At 46.8% G+C, this 19,954-nt stretch overlaps 1 protein-coding gene across 4 annotated transcripts in view; it reads left to right on the top strand.

The window, feature by feature from the left end:
• Positions 1-15,938, top strand: part of PEAK1 (pseudopodium enriched atypical kinase 1) — a 255,618-nt gene extending 239,680 nt beyond the window's left edge. For all 4 annotated transcript variants that reach the window (XM_077780461.1, XM_077780463.1, XM_077780464.1 and 1 more), the window contains one exon: positions 9,061-15,938. In XM_077780461.1, the coding sequence (XP_077636587.1) occupies positions 9,061-10,224 (1,164 nt within the window). In that variant the 3' untranslated portion in view covers positions 10,225-15,938. The remainder of the gene's footprint in view (positions 1-9,060) is intronic.
• The last annotated feature ends 4,016 nt before the right edge of the window (positions 15,939-19,954 follow it).

Raw genomic sequence — 19,954 nt, 5'->3', positions numbered from 1 at the left:
CGGAAGAGGAGTTTATTTCACCAACTGAAATAAAAATCAGAAAAGGCAGAAGAGGAGCTCTCTGTGGACCAGGCCCCTCGGACAGGCAGTGCTAGAGAAACGCTGTAGCCAGATAAAAATGTAGGTGTGCTACTCAAAAGGGAGATCGAGACAAGAAATATGGTTATTCAGTCTTCTCGTAGACTTGATTTAGTTCAAACTTTGGGAATGTATGCTGTTATCGTGGCAGAGTCTATAACATCAAGAAAAGGTCTACACATCTAGGTGACCCAGTCAGGAGCACAGGAAAAGAAGTAGCAAAGGGCAAGGACCCACCGGTCAGAATCCAGAATTGCAGAAAGTTTGAGCAGAATAAGGAGAAGGCAGGAGTTCAATCTCTGGTAAACCTCAAGAAAATACCACCTCAGCAATAGTGGGAGCAGATACCAGTTGCAGCCAGTTAGAGTATAGACCAGGGAGGCAGTGAGCACAGCCTACTTTTTTAAGTGTTTTGGTGAAGTTTTCCTTGGCCAAATTGATGCCCAGACAATATTTAACCTTCAGCTTCTATTTCTGTCTCTTTCATGTCTCCTTTTATCCCCTCATCACCATTTGGTGAGCCACCACCCAGCAAGTTGGACCTGTCTCTGTGGACTGCATATTGGCTGGCCTCCAGCCCTTAACTTCCTTGTTCTCTAAATAAAATGTAACACAAATTTAAACCTGAACTTAAAACCTCCCTACTCTAAATAGAGTCCACCTTGCTTTTTCCTCCTTTCAGAGAATCTGGGTAGCCACTGACTAAACACATGATCCCCAAAGTAGACTCAAGTCAACTTTAGAAGAGTCAGCACTCGCCATTCGTCATCGTCTACAGGAGGAAGCCGAGGCTGGAGGATAATAATTATAGTTGCATAGGGTCACCATCTCCGTAGCACACTGCCTTCTGACTCCTACATGGAGCCTGTCCTATTAAAATCAGACCTGAGCAGTGGACTGGCCCTGCCATGCCTCGGGGGTTATCCCTGAAGAGACAAATGATAGGCGTTTACCTATAAGCAGAATGGCCAGTCAGTACAATTCTGGCTCAGTCTCAATGGGATATTCTTTTTCACAGCTTTTCTGAGGTCATTTTATAATAAATGCTGCTGTATGAGACCACATAAGAAATTTGGATGAAATTACTTTGGGGAAGATGATTAAAATCTCACAGAGCAAGAAGTATAAAATTCTGCCTTATTTTTTCAACAGTTCCTAATATGGGGTTGTATGTATCTTCTCTTTTAAAGGAGTCTAAGTCTTTGTTCTCAAGGAACAAGCTCACAGAGCCTTGTGAAGATGTGCACATCCCTGTTGTAACTGTGGGCTACTTCCTTTCTTTTTTTGTTGTTTTTTAATGTTTATTTTTAAGAGAGAGAGACAGAGCGCAAGCTAGGGAGGGGCAGAGAGAGAGGGAGATACAGAATCCAAAGCAGGCTCCAGGCTCTGAGCTGTCAGCACAGGGCCCAATGGCGGTACTCAAACCCACAAACTGAGATCATGACCTGTGCCAAAGTCAGCTGCTTAACCGGCTGAGCCACCCAGACGCCCCTACCTATGCCAACAATCTTGTTAAAAGCTTGTAATTAGTGGAGGTGCACTGTGGACACCAGCAGCGTATTTTATTGCATTTTGACTCCAAAGTCTCTGTTTATCTCATTTGGGTGGATGCTGAGAAAGCAAGACACTAAATGAAAAAGCAGTAACAGGAATAACTGATTGGTAGGAATTTACAACTAGTTCAGGCTATAGACACAGGCAATTAATTACTGGCTTAGTAATAAGGAAAGACATATAGAGGGGAAACCACTTCCACTTTCATACTCAGTACAAATATGTTCAACATTGAAACTGCACAGAGAGCCATTGACCAGCGGCCAACTATACATACCCATAGCCACTGTAGGTCAGTGCCCACTTCATGTCAGGGCTGAATGCATACAGAAGGTCCTAAGAGTCTCAACTGGGATTTGGGTTAGGAAGGATGGGTTTGGGGTACTCGTGGATATCTGGAATCAAAATGAATTGGCTAGTAGAAAAAGGAAGCCATGGCTTTCATTAATGAGGTGAGAAAACATAGGTGGGAATTATAAGTTGGGATTCAAATTAATTGATTCTTAATCTGGGCCTGAGTCAGTTATTGAACTGCTCTGTCCTTCAGTTTCTCTAATGTGAACATCCTGGGCGTCATTCTGTCAGCCTAAATTACTAGTTCAGAAACACAAGTGATTTCCTTTTGATCCACATGCTGAGTGGGAGCATGAAAAGATTTAATGGGTACATGCTACAAATCAAATAGTAAAATCTTATACAGTGGCTGTTTTGAATTTCTCTCCAGACTCCAAAATGGGTTTCTTGGGCAGATGACCAGTTTTGCAGCAACCCAAGCTATAAATTACCTGGCCTACCTGACAGGTCTCATAGCAGATTCCTACAGCATGGAGTCCTGAGTACCTGGGGCCCAGATGGCACTTATATTTTAAATACTTAATCCATTTTTAATATGTTTGTAATAGCATTAAGTGTGTGGGGATCTTAGCTCTGTAACGGCAAGTAAAGCAATACTCCTTCTAGGTAGATCAGAGATTGAGGTCACTGAGTAATCAGCCTGTATTCTTGGAGCAAGGTTGTACCAAATACTGGATATCTATTGTGAGTTTACAAGTTTTCATTCTGTGCTGTCTCCCATTTGCAGTCGTGTTTTGTGTAAGGTGACAAAATAGCATAGACGGTATAGTGCGTGTGATCTTCAGTGTTCCTCACTTTTGTTCCTCTACAGTTCATTCCCTGCAACACCCATCTCACTTAAGGTTCGCTGAGGCACTGTAAAACATGTGGTGTGAGATGGAAATGAGACTCCCTGCTGATAAAGTGGAAGTGGGCTGAAGGCATCCTAGGCCGACTGAGCCCATCAATGGAAAAAATAAAAGCTAATGTGGAATATTTTTGAAGGGTCCATCCATGTTTTGTAATGATTGCTTTCTTTGGGGAAGAGGAGAGAAAATTGAATGGAATGATGAGGAGCACTGTCGTTTTGTGTAGGTTTGTGCAGTGCAAAACCACTGAGCTGCTAGGACAGCCTGGACTCGGCAGACGGCCCTCATTGTCCAGAGGTTCCGCATTTGCCTAGTCAGGTCATGAGTGTTCCTTACTCAGATCAGTCTGCCATTGCCCCCTCCCCATCACCTTACCAACTTCCATCTGTTTCATAAAAGCTGTGTATATGCTAGCTGCTCTGAGTAAACAACCTTGTGGCTATACCACATCAGATGTAGCATTCCTCAGTATTTTGTACAGACATACTGAGCATATGCAATGCGCCTTACTCTGGTAGGCCCTACTGATAGAAATATCTGCTCCTAAGACCAAAAAAGTGTGATATCTGTAGTAATAGAAACATATACAAGAAACACAGAAAGGAGGTTTAGGGTAGTCGTACTTTCTCACCTTGACAGAACTGACACATGATAATGGCTTTGAAAGGGTAAGTAGGAATCCCTCAGGCAGATGAGAGGTGAAGAGAGGCCCCGATCGGAGAGAACACCTGGCAGGTAGAAGAAGCCAGGGGACTGGCTGCTGGTGGTTCAATATGGCCAAAGTGAAAGAGGGGTGAGAAATAAGACTGGAAAGGAAGCTAGGCCAGAACTTTTCTTCTGTGAAGATAATGGGGAGCCACTAGGAATTTTAAATAAGCAAGCAATATCTGATTTTTTTGAAAGGTGGCTCTAATGGCCATATGGAAGGTACGTTTGAGGGGAATCACATTAGAGACAGGGAGACCACTTGGAAATCTTTTGTAGCAGTCCTGACAGGTGATAATGGTAGCAATAGATAGTGGAGACAACAGGATAATTTGAAAGTTATTTGGGAAGAGAATCAATTAAAATTGATAATTAATTAGATGTAGCAAGTGAAGATGGAGGAGAAATTCTGAGTGAATTCGATTTCTTAGCCAGATGTTGGGATGGATAATGGCACCATTCACCAAGAGAGGAAGTACTGGAAAAACAGGAGGCTTGGTGGGAAGAAGAGTGTGGGTTTGGTTATGCTGAGTTTAAGGGTCTGTGGTGTGCAACATACAGGAGGAGAAATCAAGTAGGCCATTGTATAGATGAGTCTGAAGTCCGAGACCGGTCTGGGTTACAAGTGTGGAAGTCAGTAATACATCAAGATGTTTGAAGCCAAGAGCTTGCTGAAGAGAGTGTGTCAGTGAGAAAATAGGAGAGCGAATAGATCCCCTCCCACCCCACCCCGGAAACAACAGCATTCCTTTGGGAAGAAGAGTCAAAGGAGAATGGATACCACTCTCTTCAACAACTGATTTATTTCCTAGCCATTTCCTTCCTGTGTTACCAAACGTCCACCTTTTTCCCTACCTCCCCACTCTGCTGCCTTAATATATAAAGATTATATATTATAATATATATATATTTGGGGCTCTGACTAGATTGCTTCACAATTTTTCACAGATGGAAAGTGCTGAGGAGCCATGAGATACTTGTCTGAATGCTGTTACTATGAATCAATACTTTTCGTTTTCCTTGTCTGTCCTTACTCATCTTTATTAACTCAGACATTCAGTTTCCCCCCGCCAAGCCCTTGTTTTTGTGGCAGTGTGTTATCCCCGTTGGTGGGTGTGTAGCTACCCCGGGCTGGCTTTCCCTTCTGATGTTCTTCTGGCTTCCTCTGGAGAAGTAGCTCAGAAGGTGTGCCTTCTCAGTGGGCAAGCAGGCCAGCAGGGTCACTTTGCCCAGAACAGGTATCTCTTCCTGTTGGTGCTTTTCACAGAAAGTGCCCCTTTTGCCTGAATTTGGCATTGTCCCTTCATAGAAGCAGTAAGTTGTCCAGAAAGAAGACGTATGGCTTCTTTCACAAGATCCCACCATCCCCAGCCTAGCTTCACTGTAGTTTCCCCAGAAATGACTCCTGGATGGTGATGTGACAGCTCCCTCTAGTGTCACTGCGGCTCAGGCTCTCGTGGGGTTTTTCTTCCCACTAGGAAAGTGTGGATGGTACACTTTCTGACACAGAATCTGTCAGAATTGGTGGCAGTTTAATTAGGTTGTCCCTACAGAGTCAAAACAAATATGAGATGATTTTTCTCCCATTAAAAAAGAGAACTTTACATGAAGGTATGAGACTGTTCCAGCTTCTGTTCTGTTCCTGTTTCAAAATTTAGGGGAGCCCAGAAGTCCTGTGGAAATTATTCTTCTTGGGGAGTGGAATCTTTTTGGAAATTCCTGCAGTTCAAGCCAACTGCCCTTTTAGGGAAGCAAGTAAATTCCTTTCAAGGAATAAATGAGAATGGGAGGCCAAGGGGAAGTCACTTTGTTGTAGGATAGAGAAAATAAGAGAAGGAGGTAAAAACAACAACCAACAGGAAGAACTCTGTCCATTTGTTCTAGAAAGAGTAGCTTGTTTTCTGAAATAACTTTTGGACTAGAAATTTATCATCTGAAGTCAGGTCATTTTGAGTTTTTGGAAAAAACACTAAAGTAGTCAAGTTAATTGAAAAATGGCTACTATGTGGTACATGGAATAATATAATACTCCTACCTAAATTAACATCATCACAAAGCTCCATAATAAAGATTTATGAGATACTCATCATATAAGAAATCCTATTTTAGAAATCTTCATTGGTCTGTATTTTGGTTGTAAATGTTTTCATGGTGGTGAACCAGTTAGAAGGCCTAGTATTTTGTTTCCCTCTATTATACTCCAGTCTTCTCCCTTTTCCCTTTGCCCTTTCAACTAGAGTGACCCATTATTCTTTGGCCTGTCTACATATTGTAAGATGGAGAGATAAGGAAGTGCCACCTGCCCCAGTCGGCTCTCCAGGCAGGCCATTTTCCTTCAGAGCTTCCAAATTGGTTGAACAATTTATCATTTCTTCTTTGTAAATCACTTTGAACCTTTATCTCAAATTGATCTGTGAAACTAAACATAAATTCTTCTTGTAGTGCCCATGTTCATTGTCTACTCACACTGCTCTGGGGAATCTTATACAAGTATGTGTGTCTGCGTGTCGGCAAATACCATGAGGATAACCTGAGGAGACTGGCAGTCACAATGGGAGTATCTTCTTTGCTTCTAATGCCAAACCACAGAGTGGCAGGTGTTTTGCAGTGCAACCTAGTATAGTAAAAACTACTGATTGACCAAACATCGAGAGAAGAGAGCCTTACACTGGTCTGACTGGGACCAGAACATACTGCCAGTTTGACTTGCTTGTCAGGGCTGATGCCAGCCTAGAGGTACCGGATGTTAGCTCTTCTCTCTGGCTTTTCTCTACCAAACCTGTGGTCACAGAATGTTACTGCTGGGGCAGGTGGCTCTCAGCACTCAAAAAGAAAGATGCATTTTTCTGTTTTGCTGTCTCTGTTTGGAAAAGATGAGGATTCTGTATTACATCACTTTTAACATCTGTAGGTCTTAGTCATTGTCAGTGTTACATTTGTGCAGCTTTGAGATTTACAGATCAACTCTATAGAATTGGTCTCCTTTAATCCTCACAGCTACTCTATGAGGTAGGTTTCAGGATTTTTTTATATTGTCTCCTTTATTAGGGAGACTGAGACCCAGAGAAGTTAGGTGACATGCCCAAGGTCACACAGTTAGTGGCAGGACTAAATCCCAGGCCTGCCAAGTTCCTTGGTGAGTGTCCTTTCTATAACGTGACTGCTAAAATGTAGCTAAACTCATTCAGCTAAACTCAGTAGTATATTGACTTTTCAAAGACCAAGGAGTTGGGACCTTTGAACTTTCATTCCAGCCAATAGTGTGATATTGAACAAATTATTAAAATTGGAAATGGGGTTAATGGTGTTGTATCCTATATCCAACTCCTATACAACTAAATGATGACTAGTATAGGATTTTTAAATACCTGCTGACACATAAATATGAAATATTGCCAACAGTATAGCATAGAAAGAATTCATGCCGTGATTGATGAGTAATATAGGATTATATATTATACTGAGTGTACTGAGACTTTGAGAGCTTTCCAAAGATAATATTTTCTGAAAGATATATGTTTGCACTTGAACTCTGCCTGGGGTTATCTCTGTTTCAAGACCAGATGAGATAGCTGTAGCTGGTAGAAGACTTGAAGAAACTTGTTTTCAGCCCTCTTCCCCCTCCCTCCCATCGAAAGAGACGGAGAGAGAGAAAAAAAAAAAAAAAAAAGACTTATTATAATAAATTGTATAAATATAGTGAATGAGAAACGGATGCTGCTCCCCCATGGATACTCCTTTATCTTTGGTCTGTTTGGGGTGGGTTGGTTTTTTTTTTTTAATGTTCGCTTATTTTTGAGAGGTGGGGGAGGGCAGAGAGAGAGGGAGACACGGAATCCAAAGCAGGCTCCAGACTCTGAGTTGTCAGCATGGAGCCTGAGGCAGGGCTCAAACCCACTGACCTCAAGACCATGACATAAGCCAAAGTCGGACACTTAACCCGCTCTGCCACCCAGGTGCCATTTGGGCGGTTTTTTGTTTTTCTTCTTTTTCTTTTTTTTTCAGTTTTTTTCATCATGATAAGTGTACTCTTTAATCCTCATCACCTATTTCATACTTTCCTTAAATCTATTTGAATGGAAATCAGAGCATGCTGTTTCTCAGAACTGGAGACTCATCAGCATCCTCCCAAGAAAATGTACATTTTCCTTTTTAAATAAAAATTGCTAGCAAATCTTTTTTTCAAATTGCTTCTTTCCTGTATTACTGCAGCAAACGGGCAGTGTGAGTGCCTGTGGCTGGAAGGCTTGGGTACCGTGAAATAGGGCAGCATGTCCCTGCTGAGGACAGAAAACATACTTCCCAGTGAATCGGCTCGTGGAGAAGCTGTGCTGCCCCAGCTGTCAGGGTCTGCGAACTAGTGTTAGGGACTGAGTCTTCCACGGTCGGCTTCTCTGCCCCCTGTCACAAGCATCATCCATTTAGGAGTGCTTTTATTTACTTTTTGCTTTTCTCACCCTGTAAGACTAGAAATAACAATAGTTGCTTTGGTATGTAGAACTGTTGGCTGGTGTTTGCGATCAAAAAACTCTCCCATGATCCACAACCACTTAATAAAATTCTTTCTGAAAGCCCTTATTACGTAAATATTGCCCTTTCAATAAGGCCTAACGTTAAGGGAAAGCCTGCAACCCAAAGTCCTGCCATTGACATGTTGGTTTTGCTCTGAGCAGATCAGACCAATGATTCCCTCAAACCTTTATCTCTAGCCTGCCTGTCATCCATGAATGCCTGAATTGTGACCATCGCAATGACACTGATTGAAAATTAGGAAAACCCACACTTTACCTGGCCAAGTGTGTGTCACTCTCCTGACCAGTGACAAAATAAGTTATCCTGGCCCACTTTATTGAGCTATTATGTAAGTCTGGGCTATAAGCCTCTACAAAATGTAGGTGAAGAATTATTTTTGGTTGTTCTATTTTTTAGATGAGGTACAAAGTATAGTAGAAAAAGCAAACTTTGGTGTTAGACACACTTAGGTTTGCACACTGGTAGCCCTGGGCTTTTTTTGTTTGTTGTTTTAAATTCTGAAACACTTGGCCTACTTTGAAGGGTTAGTGTAAGGATTACAGATAAAACACATCAAGTACTCAGCATGTAGACAGCCGTAAGAAATGGTTACTGCCAGGACACTTGAGTGGCTCAGTTGGTTAATCCACCAACTACAGCTCAGGTCATGATCTCACAGTTTGTGGGTTCAAGCCCCGCATCAGGCTCTGTGCTGACAGCTGGGAACCTGGAGCCTGCTTCGGATTCTGTGTTTCCCTCTCTCTGCCCCCTCCCAACTTGTGCTCTGTCTCTTTTCTCTCTCAAAACTAAATAAACATTAAAAAAAGAAAGAAAGAAAGAAAGAAATGGTTACTGCAATTATTACTGTCACTCAGCAAAGGACTACCAAGGCCCTTTCTGAAGATTTCACTATAACACTGTTTGTTCCTTCCAATTAATCTTCCTTCACACATCTAAGCCCAGTTATGAAAGTGTGCACTTTATATTGTTATTTGCTTGCTTCTTTCAGATCTGTAAGAGCAAAGCTAAAGAGTCTCAGCAGTATTATCACAGCTTGGCTGTCCGGCAGAGCCTGGCCATCCATTTCAACATCCAGCAGGACTGTGGTCATTTCCTTGCTGAAGTCCCTAATCGTCTGCTTCCCTGGGAGGATCCTGATGCCACTGAAGAGGAAGAGGATGAAATGAAAGAGGCTGAAGAAGAGGTGAAAGGAGAAACTGACGGGAGAAGCCCAGAGCCCGGCTGCGAAACACAGTCATCGCAGAAAGAAAGCCAGGGGGTCATTAGCAGGAAGCAGAGAAGCCATGTTGTGGTCATCACCAGAGAGGTTCCCTATCTCACTGTGGCTGATTTCGTGCGAGACTCTCTGGCCCAGCACGGGAAGAGCCCCGATGTGTATGAGAGACAAGTGTGTCTGCTGCTCTTACAGCTGTGCTCTGGCCTTGAGCACCTCAAACCCTACCATGTCACTCACTGCGATCTTCGTCTGGAGAACCTGCTGCTTGTCCACTACCAGCCAGGGAGAAGCACCCAGGGCCTTGGGCCCGCAGAGTCCAGCCCCACCTCATCTTGCCCCACGAGGCTCATAGTGAGCAACTTCTCTCAGGCCAAGCAGAAGAGCCACCTGGTGGACCCCGAGATCCTCCGGGACCAGTCCCGCCTTGCTCCAGAGATCATTACAGCCACCCAGTATAAAAAGTGTGATGAGTTCCAGACAGGCATCCTCATCTATGAGATGCTGCACCTGCCCAACCCCTTTGATGAGAACCCGGAGCTGAAGGAAAAAGAATATACTCGAGCGGACTTGCCTCGCATCCCACTCCGCTCCCCGTATTCCCGGGGCCTACAGCAGCTGGCCAGCTGCCTCCTCAACCCCAACCCGTCTGAGCGGATCCTCATTTCAGACGCCAAAGGCATCCTCCAGTGTCTACTCTGGGGCCCCCGGGAGGATCTCTTCCAGACTTTCACCACCTCTCCTAGCCCAGCGCAGAGGAGCGCCCTGCTCCAAAACTGGCTAGACATCAAGCGAACACTGCTGATGATCAAGTTTGCTGAGAAGTCCCTGGACAGGGAAGGTGGGGTCAGCCTTGAGGACTGGCTTTGTGCTCAGTATTTGGCCTTCGCCACTCCAGACTCCCTCGGCTGTATTGTGAAGACCCTGCAACACCGCTAGTGTATCCTGGTCGCTGCTCGTCTCACGTGTTCACCCTCACGTCGCCCATGCACTCCCCCTTCCTAGTACTCGCACAGAATCCAAGGAAAGAAGAGAGACTGACCTTCCATCCCTGTCCAGGAAAAATGAGTCCGCTCAGAAAGCTTATCCACAGTTCCAGATGGAGTGAGAAGCTGGGTCTGTCTTCACTACGCAGAAATTCAGTCGCACAGCCGTGCAGTTGCCTTCCATTGGAAAACCTTTCACCCTAATTGTCCCCAAGTGCAGGTAAAAAATGAAAAGATATATCCTTGAAGGGACTGCTCCTTTAGTATGAACTCAGTGAGCTGTGTCCCGCTCCTCCATTATTCTGAAGCCCACCTGTCTTTTTAACACCAAGTATTTATTCTCACTAGCAATAGACAGATTTGACCAGTCCTTACCATCATCCACTAAGCTCTCATAACAGATAACAGATTTTTTTTTCTTTCAAATATCAGTAACTGACTCTTACCAGGCAGAACTGCCCTCCTTAGCATCAGCCCAGTCTTGTTTCCGAGGCCGCTAGCCTTTGTTCCAGCAGATAGTATAAAGACAAGGAGAGATTCCATCCCTTGGGTCATGGATGCGTTTTCATTTCTTATCAGCAAGTGGGCGCACTGCAGGGAGGATGGCCCTAACGGTCCCCTCTCCTGCCACTGCCCGATTCTCCTTCACTTCGACTCTGTCCCCACTTGCCGATGAAGTGTAGGTTTATCAGCCACTTGTGACCCATTACAGAACTGACCCAAGGTGGTGTCACCAGTGCCTCACCGTTCAGATTTCATAAGTAGCTGGCAGATTACCAGGAGATGAATTTCCACACATGCAGTTCCCTAGGGGCCACCAGGGGACTAGTTGGAAGTGCTGTCTTTGATTACTATCAGAGCTGTCGGTGTCGACGGCCAGCACTGGTGAGCATGGCCCCCGGTGCTCCCCTGAGCAGCAATTGGCCAGCTTCTTTCTAGCGGTAGCCAGTGCTGACGAGTCTACCAAGTGCCGTGGACAGCAGCCGTGAATGCAACAGCGGTCAGTCGAGCCCTGAGATCTGCTTGCAGGGCGTGGCGCTGGCGGTGAGGCTGACTAGAAGCCAGAGAGGGGAGGAGGCCAGTGATGAGACCGCTGGCGTCCTCCTCAGAACGCTGACCTTTGCCGAAGAGGCCGCCTCCCAGTTGCACCACACACGGCTCCCTGAAATGGCTCTAGAGGATGGCCGGCAGCGACTTCGAATGCTGGGGCGGGTGCCTGCGAGCCGCGCACCCCATGTGGGCTCTGTGCTCCTCTCCTCTGAATATATGTGCAATTTTTGTATGTATTGTTTTTAGCTGTATATTACAGTATTCATGTGACAACTTCACCTGAAGCAAGTTCTACAGAAACCCTCCCCTTCTTCCCTTGGCACACAAGTGTTTGCGCTAAGAGATGAGTGTCCCTTCCGGGCAGTGGGGTGGCAGGTGACGTGTGTGTGCTTGTTTTCTTCAAAACTGTGAGTATCTGTTTACTTCAACCTTGAAATCCCAAGAGTCACTCAGACGGTGCGAGTGTGTGCACGCGTGGGTGCGCACGCGTGTGCTGGAAGTAGAGGCCAGGCCTCCGAGGGGAGCAACCTGTGGCGGGGCTGATGGGCATGTTCTCTGCGTCTGGTCGGCAAGGGAGCTCTGGGGCCCTCCTCCACCAGCACAGAGTTTCTTAAAAGCCAAGATTGATTGTGCAGTATTACTTAGATAGCACATTAGTGGCCTTTTGGAAATTTCTAAACTTTTAACATTTTTAACAGCCTTTCATATGATTCACCTATATCAGAGAGGATCAAGAAAGGAGAATGTATTTTATTGTGATCTTCTTTGGTTTGGTTTTGTTATGTTTTGTTTTAAGAAAACGGGACATGTGAGGCTCCAAAGGAAGGATGCCCCTGTCTTCCTGGCCGGCAGTACAGGACTCCCAAGGAAGAGGACTCACTGGCCCACGGAGTCTTGCGTCCTCTAGCCAGAGAGCAGGGCTCTTTCCCTAGGAAGGGCCCGGAAGGGGCGTGCCGCTGCAGGCCAGCAGCCCGCCCTGTCTCAGTGTCCTGTGGCATGGCTGCGCCTTGCCTGGCCAACTGGTGTTTAGTCCACCTTAGCATAGCCCGTGTGCACATAACTCCTCACCTAATTATACACTGAAGTAGCAGCACACAGACCACTGGCCATGTTGGCCAGCACATTCCCCCGCATCCCCCGCCCCCCAGCCCTCCCCCAGGCAGTTTGTAGATTGAGACACTTTCTCAATGTCACTCTTGTGGTGCCTTGCCCATGTAAATTTGAATGTTGACTATTTAATGAGGTTTCATATTTAATGAAGAATGTTCCCTGGTCCCTCTATTTCTCTAGATATCTTCTTTTGTTTCCCTTCTTCTTCTTCTTCTTCTTCTTCTTCTTCTTCTGTCTCTCTCTCTTTTTTTTTTTTTCTGTTTGACTTGGATCCAGTCTTCTTTATTTCAACTTTATAGTATTATAGGCATGGACACACCCCACTACCGTCATCTTACAGCACTGGTAAACCGAGCACCTCCTTCACATCAGATTTGTTTAGTACCGTTTTTATACTCAAATTTGCGAAGGCCAAAAGATGAATGCCAACTAGTCCGAGAAGGGCCTCCGGCTTCCCAGAGACAGGGAGCTAGATTAATTTTCTCTGAGTGATGGCTGAGGAATGTGAGGGAGAGAGGGAAAGGGGTGTTACCGGTTAGAGCAGAACAGACAAGATAACTGTATTTCTCGACAAGAAGTTCTACGTCAGATGGTCCTTGGTATATTTTTCCAGAATGATGAAATTCAGTCAATCTAATCTCATCACAAATAGTTTTTTTACAGTCCCATTTTAATTATAATAGGATCTTTGGATTCATTCATCAACTGGAAAGAAACCCTACCTTCAGACATCTGTATATATATGAGTTTTGCTTTATGACTAGTATTCGCACTTTATGTTTTCTCCAGTAACATCAAGTTATCGTCTTCAATATTAATTGGATTTTTTTCTCTTCTATTGAAGTCTGTACTACAGATTCTTCCATTTATATTGAGAGTTTAAACAATTAAGCCATCATTGGGACTTTACCTTAGCCGCATGAGCAAGAACAATTTCTCTGACACATTTCGGTGCTAGAGAAACGGGGAAATGGGGGGAGTGGCCAAGACCAAGACTGAATGTATAGCAGAGTGCCTTGTTAGAGTGACAACCTAGTCTTGGAAAGAAGAGAATCAGATGTCCCACAGAGAGGACTGGGACTACACGACTTCTCCCATGCTGGCCCGAGGGAGAGCCCCTTTGGTAAATGTACACCTGTGTGATGCTCAGAAGCTACTTCGTGGAGAATAACTGCAGGATGGGAAAAAGAGCAGATGTAACCTGTGGAGTCAATGAACAAATCATGAGTGAGGTCTCCCAACCCCTAGACAAAGTTAGAATTGAAGGCCAGGAGCACAGCAGTGGGTTCCCAGCTTTGCCCTCTGGAGATGACCTGGGTAAAGTGTAGACAGGGCACAAGAACCCATGCTGCTGACCTTGGGGGGCCAACATATACGCGATAGGGTTTTAAGAGGCTGAGTGGCCTTCCATTGTCAGACTAAGTAGGGGCCAGCTTTGTTTCCAGACTCAAGAAGTTTGTTACCATGGAAAACTAAGCCAAGAGATCCAAACCTCTAGAAATATTAAAGATACTTCTGGGAGTAAAATTGTATTTTAAAGTTTCTAGCACTGTAAATTTTCATGAGGATCTTTGGGGCCTACTACATAGTAGGCTGTGGAAGGATTGCACTCAGCTTCCCAAATTTGAATTAAAAATACTTTGATGCTGGGAAGTAACCTGACTTGGTTTTGCTGGTAACCTGCAAACAATATTTTTCCTCAGATTATACCGGCAGTGATCTGAAAAAAATACAGACCAGTCCCAGAAATCGGGATGTACTTCAGATACTGCCCTGTATTCCAAATAATTCTAGATGTATGAATAGAGTACAAACATACTTGAAGATGAGGGAGAGAGGAACTTGCCTCTCCAGGCCAACTCTGGCATGTTTTTTATTTCCCTCGCTAGTTGATAAGGATGGAAAATTCTGGTCCAGCCTAATGAGCGAACAGGATGGCTGCCCACGAAACCGGGTTATTAGTTTTACCTCATTGAAGCTCATATTCTCAAAGGCCCAAAGTGCTGTGCCGAGACAAATCCAAGTGCTGCTGTTGCTGAAGTGTGCGCTGAAGTCCAGCTGCCCGTGCTTATGGCAGTGCCCAGAGCAGGGGTTCCACGGACCAAAACTGATGCCACGAGGGAAGCCGGAGGAGCTACCATCCAAGATCCTAGACAGAGATTATACCAAAGAAATCAAGCTTTTTGTCCTGATGCTTGAGTTATGACAGATGCCAGAGAAGGAGAACTCACATACATTCCATGTCAAGGTATTTGGCTGATAAAATAATTCATCCTCGAAACAAATCACCTATCTATTTTAGAGAAATCCATTTTGTATATTAGGGAAAAAAAGAAAAGATGATGGTGATGTGAAAGTCTGAGACAGACAGTGACATTTCCCGGTAAGTAAGGAGAAGGAGCCAGCACCCACCCCCCACCCCTCCGTGACGTGACAGTGGCTGTTGCCCTGACTTTGGTTTGGAAACATCGTCATGTCCATGTGATTCTGAAAGCAGAGCGATCTTTTCTAAGATATGTGGTAGTTTTAACAGCTTTGTTTAAAGAACTCCTGGGAGACTTCTTAACAAATTCTAGTCGTTTTTATAAACCTTCCTACAGAGGTGGTTACCACTCATCACCATCATTTAATATTTGTAAGTGCCCAGAATGTACAAGGTGCTATACAGCTGTTACACATCCCCTCCCTGCAGCCGTTTGACAGTAGACTAGGTTTTTGCCTCAGCCACTGCTAGAAGCTTCCCCACCTAAGTGGGCTACAGGGGCCTGCGCTCTGGACATCCCATTACATGTTTCCCACTCCAGAGAGCCTCTGGGCTCATTCCAGCTTTACCCATCCCACTCACCCCCATGCTTTTTTTTTTTTTTTTTTATCCAGAAAGTTTCAGGGAATCAAAAGAGGTTGGAAATTTTTTAACCTAGCAGAAGTACAGAGTCCTATATTTTGCTACAATTATTATTGTATTATGGAAAATCTACTTTGCCCATATAGTGTGTGGAAAGTATCTGTGTGTCTGCACTCGTGATAACTTGAATGTTGACTAGCCTATGGCTTCAGGGTAGCATTTTTGAAAGACAAACCACAGTCCTTCAGGAAACTCGCTCCAAGTACTACTTGGTTATCTGTTCCCTCACCAGTTTGAGAGAGTTGTGTGTGAACGTACTGGGTTGGGATTTTCTGTTGATATGCAGGGCATTCGGGCGTGAGATCAGGGCAGAAGCAAGATGTCCTCCTCCTCAGTATTTGGTTCATGGCAGTCTTCATTCCAGTCTCTCCTTAGTCCCCCATGGCTCTGCCCACACTCTGTATTTGGAAATCTTGTTCCCTTGCTCTTTCCTGGAGCTTCAACCCTCTACACATTTTAGAGTTGTATAAATCTACCAATGTAAGGTCCCCTCTGTCACCAGGTGGTGCCGCCCTTTGGTTTGCTGTGGTACTTTGCTGTGTTCTCTGTGGCATCATGTTACTGTGTAAATAAATTTGTTTTAATATACACTAAAAACCAGACACGCACCTGTGTTTTCAGTGACTCTCCCGTATTGATGTGCTGGGGAGGGTTTGGTTGCAGGTGCCCTCTTGGAGCTTCATCCTCTGCTGACCTGGATGGTATTTCCTGATCATTGCCTCTCTGACCTGAGAAAAGTAGGCCCTGAAGAGAAAGTGAAGGCCATGGGCTTTCCCCAGGGCCCTCTGAAGTCTGCAGGTCTGTTGTGTGAGATTGCCCCCTGGTGGCCAGTCTTCGTACGGCCTTCCAGGGCTGTGCCACATGCTTGAGGGGCTTGGTTACTGGGCCCTGGCTGACCCTCTCAGTGAAGATCTCAGAGCCGTGTAGACAGTATGAGCAGAGGCAGGACCTTGTACAGCATCAAGCATCGTCTGCTACAGCATTTTCCTACCTTTACCTGTACATCAACGTACACATTCACAGGACTCTCAGGAAGACAGATGAACTGATATGCCGACACTTCAGTCGCAGAGGCCACCTGGCTTGGGCGGGAAGAGTGAGCAGTTGTCAATGGTAGCAACAGCTGCCACATTATTGAGAGTAGAATGGGTGGAAGTGCAAACATGTAGACTAAATTTAGACTTGAGTTTAGAGCTCTACACCCTGTACAGTGGACACTATCTGTAGCCCACCGTTTCTGCACCTTTCCACAAGCAAGCACTCTGGAATTTGCAGATAATATTTAAGGCATATTGCAAAACAGTGGTTGCCAGACTCGAGTTTTGTGTTCCTGAGGAGGCAAACCCACATTGGTGTGGCCTTCAAGTTCTCTCTATGTTACCTGGGCCCGGGAGGGAGGGTTGCAACAAAAGCCAAGAGACAGTCCACGGGGACACGGCTCTTCCTGCTGCAGCTCTCAGCCAGGTTGCTGGGGAGAGTCCTGGGGAACTCCTTCCTAGGCACAAGCTCAGCACACTGGCTTCTTGGGGTGGTTTCGGGGGGAGGGGGGCAGGGCAGAGAAAGAAGCAGGCAGTTGGGGCTGTGAGAGGTCGCAGAGAGAGCAGACGCCAGGCATGCTCTGCGGGCATGAGTGGTCAACCTGGGTCTCTGAAAGGCTGTGGGCCTTGGTGGTGGGACCAGTTCAGGTTGCTCTAGCCAGACTTCAGGGGAGGGGGAGCAAGGCTTGAGCAAATCGGACAAGTCCTGTCTGTCCACTGGCACCACTTTGTCCTTTGATACAACTTGAGCACCTGGAGAGAAATTGTTCTGTTGCCCTCCATCACTTTACCCAGCACGGGATCCATCTCTGGGAGGCCCATCAGTGGGTGCTCAGCGAAACCAGCCTTGGATTCTGGGTTGTCCGGACATTTGGATAGAGCCTTTGGTTTCCACATGCCTGCAGACTGCTTTCAACGCAGACCCAGATTTCTTTCCTACCTGGGATTAACTGGTACACGTTCCTCTGTGGGTGCCCGGGGCTGTGAGTGTGCGCCCTCCACTCCAGGAGCTCTTTGCCTGCTCTCCAAGGCCCAGCAAATTATGCTTCCTTTTAAGTGAGCCTGTGCTCTGCAAGGGAAGGAACTTCATTAGTGCCTTAGGAGCCAAGAACTGCAGTTGGCGGATCACAAGTTGCCATTAAGTGCGGCTCAAGGCAATTATAGCTGAAACTTAAAAATTGGATTTCACACGGTGGGGGCAGGAGAGAGTCGGTTGCCAAGACCCAGCTCTCCCAAATTTGCAGAGCTCTGAATGGAAACAGGCTTCCTGGGCACAGTCCCTGACTTCCTGGAGATCCCCGGTAACAGTACACGTACTGTCTTGAAGGTGCATGGAAGCAACCAGAAGGCCGAGTGGTGGTGGTCACCAGTCTCGGCTCGAGAATCAGTGGGGCTGGGAAGGGTGCCGGACTGCTGGGGAATCTGCACACTGGGGACCCGAGGCCCTGGGCAGAGGTGCTTGCTTTGCGTCTGTCAAGAGCACAGAGATCTCAGCTCTCTCACTTGAGCTGGAGTCCCAGAACCGGGGATCAGAAGTCAAGACAGTGAAAACTTCCACACCTGCAGCTCATCCTCCACTCCACTTGCTCCCCGCACCGTTGCTCCCTGTGCCACGGTCGAGTGAGAGCATTAACAGCAACAGTGGTCCGTGCGCACTTCGCCCACTTCATCCTCACCACCACCCATGTGATGGCTCCATTCTGCTCATTTTTCACTCAACTAATCAGAGCCAGGAGTTTAACCCAGATCCATGCCACTTTTGGCAAGGCGCTCTTTCCTCCACCCCATCCCTGCCCCCTGTGTGTGGCCAGGGCGCTGGGAGGACTGTGGGCTTCAGGGCACAGCTTCCAGGGGGCAGTTGTAGAGCCTTCTTTCATTCATTTAGTACCATGTTCTGGGGACCCAGTGGCAGGCAAGCCAGCAGGAGCTCTGCCCCAATTCTGATAGGCTGAGAGGACAGAGGGAGTGCCAGCGGGAAGGGGAGCAAGGGGCAAAGGTTCCTGCCTGCTGCTGTGTGCCAGGGGGGCAATTGAGGGGAATAGGCCCAGGCCTGGAATGAATTGTCTTCCCTGGGCACCATGTCTTCCCATGGTACCTTCTCCCATCTGCTGGACCGAACACTTTTCCTACAGATAAATGCAAGGACGTCTGGAGGCCCACGATGGGCCCCAGGGGAGCCATGTAGCCTGGGACCAGGCAGGCCACCATTGTCCCTCCCAGCACCACCCTGGGCTAACTACAACCACTCCCTGCTTCCGGGAAGCCAGAGACCTGGTGTGAAGGGATCTTAAGTACATTTCTTAACCTGCGTGAACTCCACTCATCTGTAGAATGGGGCCCCATCTGCCATCCCCTCCAGGACAGGCAGCCGGGAGGATGGATCAGTGAGGTACCATTTGTGTAAATGTTTTAGCCTGAGTTGTTAAAAAGTAGGGCACACCTAGGGCATTCAGAAGGAAGCTGGGGATAGGAGAAACGTGTTTCGTGGACCAGACAAAACTGATCATTGCCTGAGAAGGGCCTTTGAAGGGTGGCGTTGGAGGGATGAGGCTCTGCTGGCCCATCTCCAGCCTCCGCACCCCTGATTTTGCCCACTCTCATGACCTCCAGCCACCTTCAGGCCAATTTATCGTGCCTTGCAGAGTGGATTAGGGTCCCAGCCTACGCACCTGGATTGGGGGTTCTCCTCCTCAAAATGCCTGTGTCCCAGTGGGACAAGCTCATTGGGGTCTCTCTGAATGGTCAAGGAACCAGCTGGGGGGCGAAGTCACCAGGCCCAAGGGAGGGGCAATGTTGAATGCACTAGAAAGAAAATGGAGGAAATGCCTTCTAGGGTGAGGTTTTCTAGGAACCCAGCCCAGGGTGCTTCCAATGAATCAGCTTAATTTTATATTCACAACAGTCCTGTGATGTTCTAGAGTTATTCCCACTTTACCAATGAGAAAAGGAGAGGTTTAATTTGCCCCAAATGCCTAGTGAGGGACTGGGAGAGTAGTTAGGCAGTTTGGTTCCTTCCCCCAGCTTCCTCCCTCACCCTCCCGCGGCCGCCCCACTGCCCAACTACAGAGCCCAGGTCCCACCACCCAATCACGCTCATTGCCGTCCAGACCCATGCCAGCTTCCAGCCCACCAGGCTGGCCTCCTCGCCACCCCAGCAGACACGCTTCTTGGTTTTCCATGCCCACTCTGTTCCTGTCCTTCTCCCTGTTCTGCAGGGCCCCATCCAGCCAAGAGGCTTTTGAGGTGACTCCAATCGGACCTGTCCTCTCACCCACCTGACGTCTCCAGTTTGCACCTCAGATTCGGCTCCTCCCTTCCTGTCAGCACCTGCGGGGAGGCCTTGTCTTCCGCCTCTCCCCCTGCTCTCCTCATCTTGCTGCTGGGATTCGGACTCAGACCAGGAGGAGGGCAGGACAGAGCTGCTCCTGGCTTCCTCTGCACACAGGCCACGGGCCGGGCTTCCCCACATTTAATCCTCACTACAGCCCCATGACCCCCATTCAACAGATGAGGACATTGAAACTTAGAGTAGGTAAGAAACGTGCCCAAAGTGCACGGCCAGTAAGTGGTAGGGCTGACTC

Source organism: Crocuta crocuta, unplaced genomic scaffold (genome assembly GCF_008692635.1).
Source record: "Crocuta crocuta isolate KB4526 unplaced genomic scaffold, BGI_CrCroc_1.0 scaffold310, whole genome shotgun sequence".
In the NCBI taxonomy this organism is placed as follows: Eukaryota; Metazoa; Chordata; class Mammalia; order Carnivora; family Hyaenidae; genus Crocuta; species Crocuta crocuta.
The sequence above is the reverse complement of the archived record's forward strand: the minus strand, read 5'-3'. Positions and strand labels throughout refer to the sequence as shown.